Raw genomic sequence first — 12,385 nt, forward strand, 5'->3', positions numbered from 1 at the left:
ACACAAACATAAATGCCAATAAAGAGACAGGAATCTGCTTTTCCTTTTATCATGCCATGGTTGCCACACAATTCCTATTTCTGACTGTGTGATATTGAGAGAGGAGATGACCTGACTGACTGAACTTCCTATTTCTAATGCAGAATTGTCCCCAGAAATTATACAGCTTCTCCAAAACAGATACTTGCTTAAATATTGTATGTAGATCAGTATTAAAAGTTGTTTGCTAATTGTCTCTGAAAGTTGTCCCATAAGGAACCAATGACTTGATTTTGTCAAAGTTTATCAGTGTAATTCCATCAAATAAGTATAATATATATAGTAGTCAGACTTGCTTTTTGATGTAAATGAATGTGCCTGAAGAAAGTTTGCATAAATGTAATGTGCAACACAAACATCATTAAAGCAAAGAAAGCAAAGTCCCAGCTGAATTGTGTCAAGCATGAATGATACTGTTGAACAAGGCTTGATCATCTGTGCATTCAGTCATGCTGTTTTACTCAGTCCAACCTGTTGTAGACACACTGCTTTTGTAAATGCTTACATGAGTTTTATCCATGACAGTTTATGTTTTAGATACTTATATATAACAAGTCAAAGTGGACTAGGCTTTGTTCCAATAATTCAATTCAAGTTTTCAATTCAAGTTTACTTGTATAGCGCTTTTTACGATACAAGTCATTGAAAAGCAACTTTCCAAAAAATTATGTTTCTACAATATTTAGTAGTACTTAACAGTGGTGACTGTCAGTTTATGTGCATATGTAAAATTAATACAAGACGTAGTCAACAAGATGATTAACACTATTAACAGCAATTATTATATGATGCAATCACACTTAGCAATATTTGGTAGTTCTGTATATTGTTTCAGGGTTAACATCCTCTGCTGTTTGTCAGTCTGCTGTTCTTTTTCCATTCTGCTGGGATTTTCTGACACAATTTTCCACCAATAGCAGGAGAATGAGGAAGCAGAAATGTATCAAGAACCAAAGAAATAGTAATGGGGTGTCCGATTTGTGAGCTCTGAAAGAAGTGATCGAATCAGTACATTGCAAAAAGTAATTTAGTCTCCCTATCAATGACTATACTTATCGGGTTTGGGCTAGTTTAATTTAGTTTGCTCACCTGTCAGACTTTACTGTTGGATCTATTTTCATGGTACTGGAGCAATGCTGACTGATGAGCAGAGGGATTGAAATCACTATGATTAGCATTATGATATTCTGTTAGATACAATTACTGTCTGTTTCAATACTCTGTTGGTGTGCAATAAACATTTACAAATGATCCAAAGTGTTGGAATAAGTGAAGAACTGAGGGCAACTACTGTGGGTAGTTTTAAATGGAAACTGACATTTGGCGTGGCTGGAGGAGTCCCTTGCGGCCATATTGCTGAGATAATTGTAACTGTCTTCTTTGGTTAATCTGCCTCATTGCCCAGAGCAGGGTGTAATACAAGGTGTAGGAGTCCAACACATCAGTATTCAGGATACACACAACTCAGAACCCCTGTAAATTAACACTCAATCTGTCATCTGCAACCGGTGAAATATCCGGGAAGGCTAATGCAGACGGATGGGAAAGAGCCATTAGCTGAGGAAGTGATGTATTAACACAACACTGCTTATGTCTCTAAACTGCTTTATAGCCATAGCAATGTTCTTTTATGTGAAACAAAACACCACTTTTCACAAAACATAAATGCATTTAGCAATAAAATGTTGCCATTCTGTCGCCAAACCTAGATTTAAGTATAATGCTGTTAGTAGGCACCATTGTTTTCAAACTTTTGGCTTGATAAAGGAAAGTTTAAAGGTCAGACATGGACAAATCTTTAGTTAAAGAGACATGGTGAGGACATTACTTTTCGACTTTCGCCACAAATTCTCCTGTTCTCAGGACCCAGGTTTAACATTTGGAAAATTGGGAAAAGCACACCCCCACGTCACACATCCCTTTGTCATGAATATACCTTTGATATACTAACAAAATTATAGAATCGTTTTCTCTGTGCTTTTTCCACGATACGTTTTTGCTACTCTAATTATGTATGGTAATGTAGTTATTGCTTTTTTTCACATTTCATATTTACATTGTCGAAATTAATTACAGATGTGAAAACAAGTAGATGCTGTTTTAAATGGAAAGTAATCACTGGCCTGAAATTAAGCAAGTTGTTTAGACCTGGTTTAATCAATAGTCTTTAAATTGTTTGCCGGAGTAATTAGATCGCCGTGGTCTTCATTGGAGTCTTTGTCATGAATTCTCAATGACAGTGTCCCCACAATAAGATGTCACACCAATTATTAATTTCACAGACAGAAATGGATGACTGACAGAAGGACGAACATGATGTGACAGATGTGATTGTTGAAGTTGATGGTTTGCACAGATACAATGTCTGTTCGCTCGTTTGTTTCTTATGCCATACTCTTATCATGACATTTTTTATAGGAGTAAAGTTGGGGTGGTGTGACTTAGTATTTAAATAGCTGTGCTGAAAAAAAGTTGTATGGTATAATAAATAGCTATGCTCTTCTTAAATTTGTTGTTTCATTTAAATATAAGCATTTGTTAGATTTAGGCAGACTAAGCAGTTTTGTGGTTATTTGATCTAATGTTGTGTCTGTTGAAAATAGCTATCTTTGAAAATTTTTAATTTTGAAGTGTTCATTTGAAATCAGGGTAAGGTGCCCTCCCATTTTGCACAGAAGGCATGAGTGGCATGTTGTTGCTAGTGTTATTATTTTTTATGTATAATGTGGGATTATTATTTTTTTTTAAATCCATGAGTTAGATGCACATTTCAAACATCTTCATGATATATATACTGAAATCGTTTAATTTTAATTAATAATATTGCTATTATGACATGTCTTCAGTTAAAATATGGGCAATTAAATATTTACATATTCATATACTTTAAATTATTAAATAAATTTACCATCGAGATCATTATCTCTTTATCTGGGATTCTGCCTTGTCTGTCATCATTTATTCAATTAACTAAATTGTCAAAATACAATTTAAGTAGAATAGTTGATTTAATATTTTATATTAATGACACTTTAAAAATATATAAATATTTATAAAAATGATATCAACAGTCACATACATTATTTCATTGTTTACCCTATGGGCTTCTTGTTATAATTTGCATCCCTTAATAACACATTGGTTGACTCATCATCATCCTGACAAACATAGCATGTTATTCTATTTTTAAGAAGAAAATATATTATACTAACAAGAGTACATATAAAATTACAACAATATGTAGCATGTATCTAAATGTTTCAATTTGGATTAAAATAAGATGAACATTGTAGAGGGGCATTTTTGACCAATCTACCATATATAATCGCTACATTTATTTTTATAACAATTACATATGGTATTTAATACGCATATATAAATACTCTTTTAATGCAACTTTTTTAAATGAATTGTCTATGGAAGTTTCCTTCTCTTCTCCAAACATCGCGAGACGGTATTTCAGTGGCGTGACGTCAGAACCCACCCACAGAAACAGTGAACATGTCGCTGGCGAGGTAAGTGGCACTGGATCTTTTTTATTATTTTATGTTTACACGTTTGGATTAAAGTTAAATAATAAACGATTTTTTGGCCACTTATTTTTGTTGTCCATTAGCTGAGTTGTGTTATTTGGTGCGTTAAGGCCTGCGGTGTTGTGCTCTTTGTATCACAGTGATGCTAAAAAGCTAATGCTACGTAAACAGCTATTTTTTTATTTATTTTTTTTATTATACAATCTTTGAGGTAATAGGTAATGTTACCTCTTGTACGTTGTTACGTTAAGGAGACGTTTGTTGTAACGTTAGCCTTTGTATTTTCTCTCTCTCTCTTTTATCACCTGCTTTTCCCCATCTTGTAGTTTTCTCCCTGCGCCCACCCAACTGTCCCAGGACCAGCTGGAGGCAGAGGAGAGGTCTCGTGTTCAGAGGTCCCAGTCCACTGCTTTGGTCTCCACCCGCAGAGAACCTCCTCCTTACGGGTTCAGAAAATCATGGGTCCCCCGAGCGTTAGAGGTACTGCCCAAGACATATGTATATAATATATATTAGACAAACATACCATGTGCTGTCGAAATACTTGCTTCTGGTAGGCTGGAAGATGTGCATTTAAAATACAATGCACAGGTAGTTCCAGTCAGTTTAATCTCATTCCACATTTATTCCACACAGATCACAAACACACAGACGTTTGTGTCAACACTCCCCTGTCATTTTTTATCATTAAATTAGCATCGATACTCCTTTCTGAGCAACAAGTTGGTAACATCGTTATTTTTGAAGTTTTTAAACTTGCAGAGAAGTGCTGCATGGATGCAGGTAATTAACACACACACATTCTCTCTCTCTCTCTCTGATTCATTTTGATTACTTTAAATAAATGTAATCATACTGCACTTCTTCGTGTCTTGAGTTAAGTGTGCAAAATTCTTTATCTAGCGAACTAAAGTGACTGGTATTGTATTCGGCGGTTCTTTGCCTCCCGTGTTGTGCGTTCTAATGCACGCCTAGCTGTTTTAAATGTGAGTGCAGTTTAAAAACTAAAGTTGGAAAAAACCGAGTGAAATAAACAAATTCCTCTTTCCATTCACAAATTTCTGTGGCTTTCAGCTGTTGTTAAGTTTCCTGCCCTTCTCATTTTTTAAACATTAGAAACTAATAAATAATACAAGATAAATACTGAGACCATTGAAACGTATATTCACAGAAAATTGTGAAAAAAGTGGCTGGTGGCTAGGTGTTAGTTTCCTCCTCTGATGAAATCATACTGTACATTGTTTTGCTAATCTTATGTTTGGCATTGTTTTAAAGGACTTTGGAGATGGAGGAGCTTTTCCAGAGATCCATGTGGCCCAGTTTCCTCTAGAAATGGGTAGGAAGAAAAGGACCTCCAATGCTTTGGCAGTGCAAGTGGATGCAGAGGGCAAGATCAAATATGATGCCATTGCTAGACAAGGTCAAAGCAAAGACAAGGTGCCTTATCATCTTGTGTCATTGAATCATTCCTGTTTTCAGTAGCTCACAGTTGAAGTGGATGTGATGTCTTATTTTTAATTTTTTTTTTTTTTTTTTTACAGGTCATTTTCAGTAAATACACAGACATGCTTCCTAAGGAAGTGCTGAACGAAGATGATCCTGAGCTGCAGAAGCCAGATGAAGAGGCTGTACAAGAGGTGAGGTCACTAAAGAACAAAAAATATATTAAAATAGTGGCTTTCTCTGCTTTTCAGCGGTAGCTGACAAATAAAATAATGAAATGGGATTTTCTTGTCTGATGTTAAAAACATTATTGCTACTATTCTGCCATGCAACTGGCGAAAGGCCGTAACTTTTTTTGGGCCGAAAATGAGTGATCAATATTTTTGGGACATTCAAAGACCTCCTTTATCATGTGGATAAGTAACGTGAGTCATTTTCTTTATTTCAATAGTAACTTTCAAAAGCCCAGGAGGACCTAAGGCAGTGACGGCGTAGTATGATCATACATAAAATCACTAGTAACAGCTCGCAGTTAAATCCATATCCTAGCTTTTCATATAAACTGTTCAAATCCATGACAATGAACATCATCGGAGAGGTTTAATCTACAAGCATTCTAAACATTATTCCTACTTGCTCGTCAAGCCAGCATGATCAAACTGTCCTTTTTTTTTTTTCTTCCCTGTTGCTGTAGCTCACAGAAAAGACCAGAGCAGCTCTGCAGAAACAGGTCTCGCAGAAAATTGCAGCCGCCATGCCTGTACGTGCTGCAGACAAACAGGCCCCAGCACAATATATCAGGTAAGAGCAGTTCCACTGATGAATGCTCTGTCATTTGGAGTATACATAAATGTGCTGGGATCACTAAAGTCAAAAGTATATTAAGAGTACGATGTTCATTACAACAGTAGATTCATTAATTAAATTCCCTCATTTAAAATATATATATATAATTAAAAAGTGCAGCTTGTGCATGAATTATTCGGTACAAGCCAGTTTATTGTTTGTGCTTTAAAGCTGTCTAAATCACCCTTTATAAGGCTGGAATAGTGGCCCCCTTGTGCTTCCATTTGAATAGCATTACTGTAAAAATTTTTGCTTTAAATACACTGAAATGTGAGTCAGTTATTTTCTAAAGTAATAGAGATGATGCCACTGATGCTGTATCGAACCTGAAATATTTCTTTAAAGCCAATCAGTGATTTTTCTGTGTAGTTGTCTTTGCATTGTGAGATGTTGACAGCATTTTGTATTTGAGTTTAAGTTCACAAAATGTTTTTAACTGTGTGGATATATATATATATATATATATATATATATAATATAATTTTTTTTTTCTTATTTATTTATTTATTTTTTAAGGTACACGCCTTCACAGCAAGGACTTGCATTTAACTCTGGAGCAAAACAGAGAGTCATCCGTATGGTGGAAATGCAGAAGGATCCAATGGAACCTCCGCGATTCAAGTATGTGGCCTTAATCTGAGATTTAAGTGAGAGTGAGTGCACTGTGTGGGGAAACTCACAAGAAACACAGTGATTGTTTTCTAACAGAATCAATAAGAAAATTCCTCGTGGACCTCCATCTCCTCCTGCTCCAGTCATGCACTCTCCAAGCAGAAAGGTAGGAGTCCAGCTTCCGACAACTATTGATCTCAACATCGATAGGCATCGGCTTTGTTTACACACAGAAACCTGTCTGGAGAAATAAAAGATTTACCTCAAAGTGTCCATGTTTTTTTGTTTTTTTTATAGATGACTGTGAAAGAACAGCAGGAGTGGAAGATTCCACCTTGTATTTCCAACTGGAAGAACGCAAAGGTATCGCTGAGCCTCCATCAATTATTCATCTTTTTATTGTTGGTTAAAAATATTGACCGTGAATACATCTGGGTTGCTTTCACACACCTCTCATTGTTTCTTCTCAGGGTTATACCATTCCACTGGACAAGCGTTTGGCTGCTGACGGACGAGGACTTCAAACTGTCCACATCAATGAGAACTTTGCCAAGCTGGCCGAGGCTTTGTACATTGCAGACAGAAAGGTAGACAACATTCCCTTAACACAGAGTCCCACACTGCTAAGATTCCTGACTTTGAGGAAGTTGAGAAATCTTCAGGACTTCGTTAAACATTACAGAACAGTTTCTCAGGCTGATTGCTGGAACTGTCGGCTATGGGAAAAATCCATACCGATTGTTTTTGTAGTTTGTGTCCGTTGCCTGAGAAGCTCTGCTGTCTTTATACAGTGCCTCTAGAGGTGAAATTAATGACGCCTTGTGCAGTTTATTTTGACACGTGACACTGTGTGCTGCACAGAGGCAGGACACTTAAGATGCGAGTTTAAAACAGACAGTGAAATGTGTGTATACAGTACACTATAGTGCATGCTTTCAAATCATTAAGTAATTAATTTGTTGACTAGATGCTGCATTAGTTGTGAAAGACTAATTGGACTTAATTTGACATCAAGGCTGAGAGGACGCATCAAAACACAAAACTGTGTTACCTAAACACCGGTCACACCCAAATATTTGATGTCACAATTGTTACCTATTTCCATTAGTTTATATTTATCAATTTAATGCATTTGTAATCTATCGAAGTTGCATGTTTAAAGCTAGTGATGTGAGAAAGCACACCAGTACGTTCATGCAGCCGACAGAAATCCTGCTGCTCCACAGAGCACCACTCGCATAGTTTTCCATTATTGGGCATTTTTAGGCCAAACGTTTCTGTGGCTCTAATAAAGTCTGTTTCATATAGACTGCTCCAGTACAGATCGCACTTTCTTTTTCTGTTCTGCTCTAAACTTCAGGCTCATAGACAACATTCCTGTTGTGAATGTTTGGTGATTAAATAAGCTGTTCTGGACCGTCCGGTGTGTGATACCTGTGAGTTATATGAAATAACACTTAATTTGTAAGATTCCATTTGTAACATTAGCTAAGATTAATATAAGCTGTAGAAGTATTGTTCCTTGATAGACTGTTAATATCAATACCAATACATCTGTTGGTATTATTGTATATTATTATTGGTAATAACGTTACATTGGTAATACTAGTGTGCCTGTAGCTCAACTGGTAGAGCACTGTGCTAGCAAACAAGCAAGCACAAGGTTAGGGGTTCGATTCCCCGGGAACACATGATATGTAAAAATTGATAGCCTGAATGTACTGTAAGTCGCTTTGGATAAAAGCGTCTGCTAAATGCATAAATTTAATTTTAATTTAATTTAATCTGTTAACATTAGTTAATGAAGTATGAACTAACATTAAATGATCAATTTATAATTAATATTTCACATTAATATTTTTATTCTATTTAAAAAGCATGTCTTTTTGTTTGTTTGTTTGTGTTTTGAATAAAGATCAGCACTATTTAGTTTTCATCCAGTATCTATTTTGAGAAACAAACCATTGGTTGTGTGACGTGTACAGGCCAGAGAGGCTGTGGAAATGAGAGCTCAAGTGGAAAAGAAGATGGCCCAGAAAGAGAAAGAAAAGAAAGAGGAGAAGCTGAGAGAGTTGGCTAAAATGGCCAGGGACAGGAGAGCTGGTATCAAAGCCCACGGTGACAAAGGTAAAAAAAAAAAAAAAAAAAAAAACCCCAAAGAAATGCACACACCATCACTGATTGTCTAGTTTAGTGGCAGTGTCATACAATGAGAATTGAGAATGCCTCTTGAATTTTATTTGGTTTTAAAGTTTAAGTAGCATAAATTGTAATGAATTTAAAATTAGTTATTCAGTATGAATGTATGGGATATTTTCTTATACATTTAAAATTTATATAAATATTTTCGAATTCAAAAGGAAGAGAATTTGACCCCAAACCTGGTTTTGACTGAACCTTGTGTCAGGTTCTCATCAGCGTGCTGTCACATCTGTGTCTTTGCTTCAGGTGGTGAGGACACAGAAGTCCGGGAGCGTGACGAGATCCGTCACGAGAGGAGGAAAGAGAGGCAGCACGACAGGAACATCTCCAGAGCCGCCCCTGATAAGAGGCACATGCAATTTTTACACTTTTGCCGTGAATCATTCATGTTCCGGTAGAACTGGTGCACGCATTGCACTTAACCTACATGATTTAGTGTTATCTTCTGTCCTCTGGTCTCACACAAATCCCACAGCTTTTTAAATAAGACACCTTTTAGTGAAGCAAACTGACGCCTACTTTAAGCATGCTACTTATCGCTTGAAACATTCATGCTTTTCCCTCAAAAGATGTTCGTGTGAGAATTTTCCGTTTGAGACTTGTGTACTGTAGCGTGACTAGTGTGGCTGTATGTATAAGGTGTTAATGTGAGTTGAACTGATGTCTGTGTATTTCGGTCTGTCCAGGTCGAAGTTACAGAGAGATCAGGACAGGGACGTGAGTGAGCTCATTGCCCTGGGTCAGCCGAACCCCCGTACCTCCAGTGAGGCTCAGTATGATCAGAGACTCTTCAATCAGAACAAGGTAATTAACCCTTGACCTTTGCTGATCCAGGTTACTGATTTCAGGTCAGTAACTAGATCCTTATGGGAAGCTGCTTCACCACAAAATATTGTATTTTGGTTCTATTTGAAATACATTGCGGTGCTTGTCTTATGCCACACAGATAAAATTGTGGTCGAATGATGATCAAAATATGATTTTTAGACTTGGGAATTTTGTTCCATAATATTCAGACTATAACGTGTTACAAAATGTAAGTCCAGTAATTGCAAAAGGCTGTTAGATGCATATTTTATAGCTGTCAGTTTGGTGTATTTTCTCACTCTTTGTCTGTTTTTCAGGGGATGGACAGTGGTTTTGCTGGTGGAGAGGATGAGATATATAATGTGTACGATCAGCCCTTCAGAAGTGGCAGAGACATGGCACAAAATATTTACAGGCCCAGTAAAAATGCGGATAAGGACATGTATGGAGACAACCTGGACACACTCATGCAAAGCAGCAGGTATGGAGACACCTGGACTCAAGTTTTGCATGAATATAAAAAAAAAAAAATACAACAGATCAGAGAGAAAAAATGTCAGATCAATTTTTTTTTTTTTTTTATAATTTAATATTTTGGTTTCTTGACTGAAGATTGGTTCTATTTGTCTGGTATTTATTCTTTAACTATTACTTCTGGTGCACACAATTTAACCATGTCCCTTCTCTCTCCAGGTTTGTTCCTGATCGGGAGTTCTCCGGTGCTGACCACGGCCCCCGCCGGGATGGACCTGTGCAGTTTGAGGAGGATCCTTTCGGTCTGGATAAGTTCTTGGAGGAAGCCAAACAGCACGGAGGCTCCAAAAGGGCGTCCACTAGTGGGCGCTCCAAGGACTACGATCATGAGAAGAAACGCAGGAAGGAGTGAGACATCTCTGCCCACGGCTGCAGGGTCAAATCCTAATTTACTTTAGCTGTGAAGTGAATGATGAAATGTTTGTAATATTGTATCTCATCCTTTTTCTTTTTTTTTATCATCCTCTTATTTAAATGTTTTTTTTTTTCCACTCATGTTTTCTTCAATTCAAAAGTGTGAACTTAAACCTATTGTACTGCAAACCCCAACCTAATAAATTACTTGAAGAGGATTGCATTGAATGTGATAAATTGTTTATGGCGGGTGAGACATTTGTCTAAAGTAATCTCTTAACAGTTCTCCAACTGATTTGGCGCAGGGTGAAATTAATTTGAAATGACTCTCTCTCCATTAGTCGTATAAAGTACACATCGATTTCATCTGCAGAGTCGGCTGTTTACACCCTAGAGTAAATTAAGCCTTTCGATGTACCTGTACATCGCTTGAGTTTGTTCAAAGGAGGAAAGATTACTATTGTTTAGTTCGTTTTAGAGCTATATAGAGAATGCATAGCATCTGTTTGTTGGCTCTCTATTAATATATGTTAAATAATTATTTCTGGCCCCTAGAATGTTTTCAATATACAAAAAAAAGAGAGACAGAGAGAGAAATGGAAAGGAAATAATACCTTTTATAAGCTATTTATTTAATTTCTTTCTGATTTTGGAAAGGTTAAACCATGAAAAAAGTTTTGGTGTAAAAATCTCCTTGAAATGTATAAAGTTTGATCAGGATCATGATTGCAGTTGTAGTAAGTAGTAAAAATTGCCCCCTAATATATCTGAAACTGCGTTTTCTCTTCATAATATTGAATGATTTTGTTTATAACTGTATCATTATGCAGTGCTGAATGTGAATCCCAGGGATGCAAGAAACTCTCCAGGAGTCATGATGCCAATTAACTCAAAGATGTCTTTCTAAAGGATCTTTTATTTCGCTGTGTTACACATTGTATATGTCCAATGTAGAAGTTGCTGATAAGATTTAGGTTTCTTAATTGAAACATACCATCCTTGAGTAATTTCAAGAGATTTTCAATGGCTATTTTGTATATATTTTTTCTTTCTTTTGAATAATTTCTTGAAAAATGAGCCCAATTTACATAATGATTAAATGAATTTGGCCCCAATTAATTTAAAGGACCAATAAATAACAGCAACTTCTCTGCTCCAAAAACTGTTCTGAGGTTTATGTGTTGCTTATAGGAATGTCTGTCCCATTTATTACCTTTGATTACTATTAATATATCAATGGAAATTTAGCAACCACCAGTTCCACAGTTAGAATAATATCACTTAAACCCTGCTGTATAAACCATTAAGTTAGTAGTAGTATCTACCAATAAGAGCTCAGTTCAAACTTTTACAAACTTACAAAGATTTTCCTTGTGCTCAGATCCTGAAAGTAGTAATGTGCTTCTAAAATGTATTATTATTTTTTTGGGGTGGAAATATAACAGTGACATGTTTTCATGAGATTTATTCAAAAGTTTTATTTCTACTCAAATTTTCTCTTTAAGAAGCTCATTCGAATCCAGTGAAGAACAGATATGCTTAATACAGCAAGACCAAATTAGTTTTTTTACAGCCCCACACTCATTATCATAGTATCCTTTCTCGTCTTGTTTCTCATTTCAATTCAACATTGTCCAGGTTTTTTTTTTTTTTTTTTTTGGTGTATTTAATTCTTCACGACAGCCAGATAATGAGTCCTCACTCTTCTGTTGTTTGTATTTCTAAATACATAGAGCAAGAAAAATGAGTTTCTCATTGACGACAGCCTAAGGAAATTGGTTCTTTTGCTAGCTTTTGTATGGTTTGAAGAACAAACAACCAACACATTGTTTCGTGTCATAATGGAAACTTTGGAAAGCAAAAGCTGAGACTGATAGGTTCTTATCTGCTGTCTGGAGGAACAACCAGCAATATTCAGGCTGGTTGTTTCAGCCCATTGAGCAAAAAGCTTTTTGTTCTTTTAGAGCAGAGACCATAACAGCCTTCAAATGGCATTCAGCTACATGTCTGGAGCT

General features: G+C 36.2%; 1 protein-coding gene across 3 annotated transcripts; it reads left to right on the plus strand.

Annotated features, from left to right (window-relative positions):
- The first annotated feature begins 3,464 nt into the window (after positions 1 to 3,464).
- Positions 3,465 to 10,588, plus strand: LOC113063412 (SNW domain-containing protein 1). 3 transcript variants are annotated; one of them, XM_026233776.1, is made up of 14 exons: positions 3,465 to 3,554; positions 3,899 to 4,052; positions 4,848 to 5,009; positions 5,114 to 5,209; positions 5,710 to 5,816; positions 6,378 to 6,482; positions 6,570 to 6,639; positions 6,771 to 6,836; positions 6,944 to 7,060; positions 8,459 to 8,600; positions 8,922 to 9,024; positions 9,362 to 9,479; positions 9,800 to 9,963; positions 10,176 to 10,588. In XM_026233776.1, the coding sequence occupies exons 1-14, from the start codon at positions 3,541 to 3,543 to the stop codon at positions 10,366 to 10,368; spliced, it is 1,611 nt and encodes a 536-aa protein (XP_026089561.1). In that variant the 5' UTR covers positions 3,465 to 3,540; the 3' UTR covers positions 10,369 to 10,588. The 3 variants fall into 3 exon arrangements, with proteins under 3 accessions (XP_026089561.1, XP_026089562.1, XP_026089563.1); XM_026233777.1 differs by lacking the exon at positions 3,465 to 3,554 and adding an exon at positions 4,209 to 4,355 and having other exon boundaries at positions 3,912 to 4,052; XM_026233778.1 differs by lacking the exons at positions 3,465 to 3,554; positions 3,899 to 4,052 and adding an exon at positions 4,072 to 4,355.
- Positions 10,589 to 12,385: the final 1,797 nt, after the last annotated feature.

Source organism: Carassius auratus, chromosome 45 (genome assembly GCF_003368295.1).
Source record: "Carassius auratus strain Wakin chromosome 45, ASM336829v1, whole genome shotgun sequence".
NCBI lineage: Eukaryota > Metazoa > Chordata > Actinopteri > Cypriniformes > Cyprinidae > Carassius > Carassius auratus.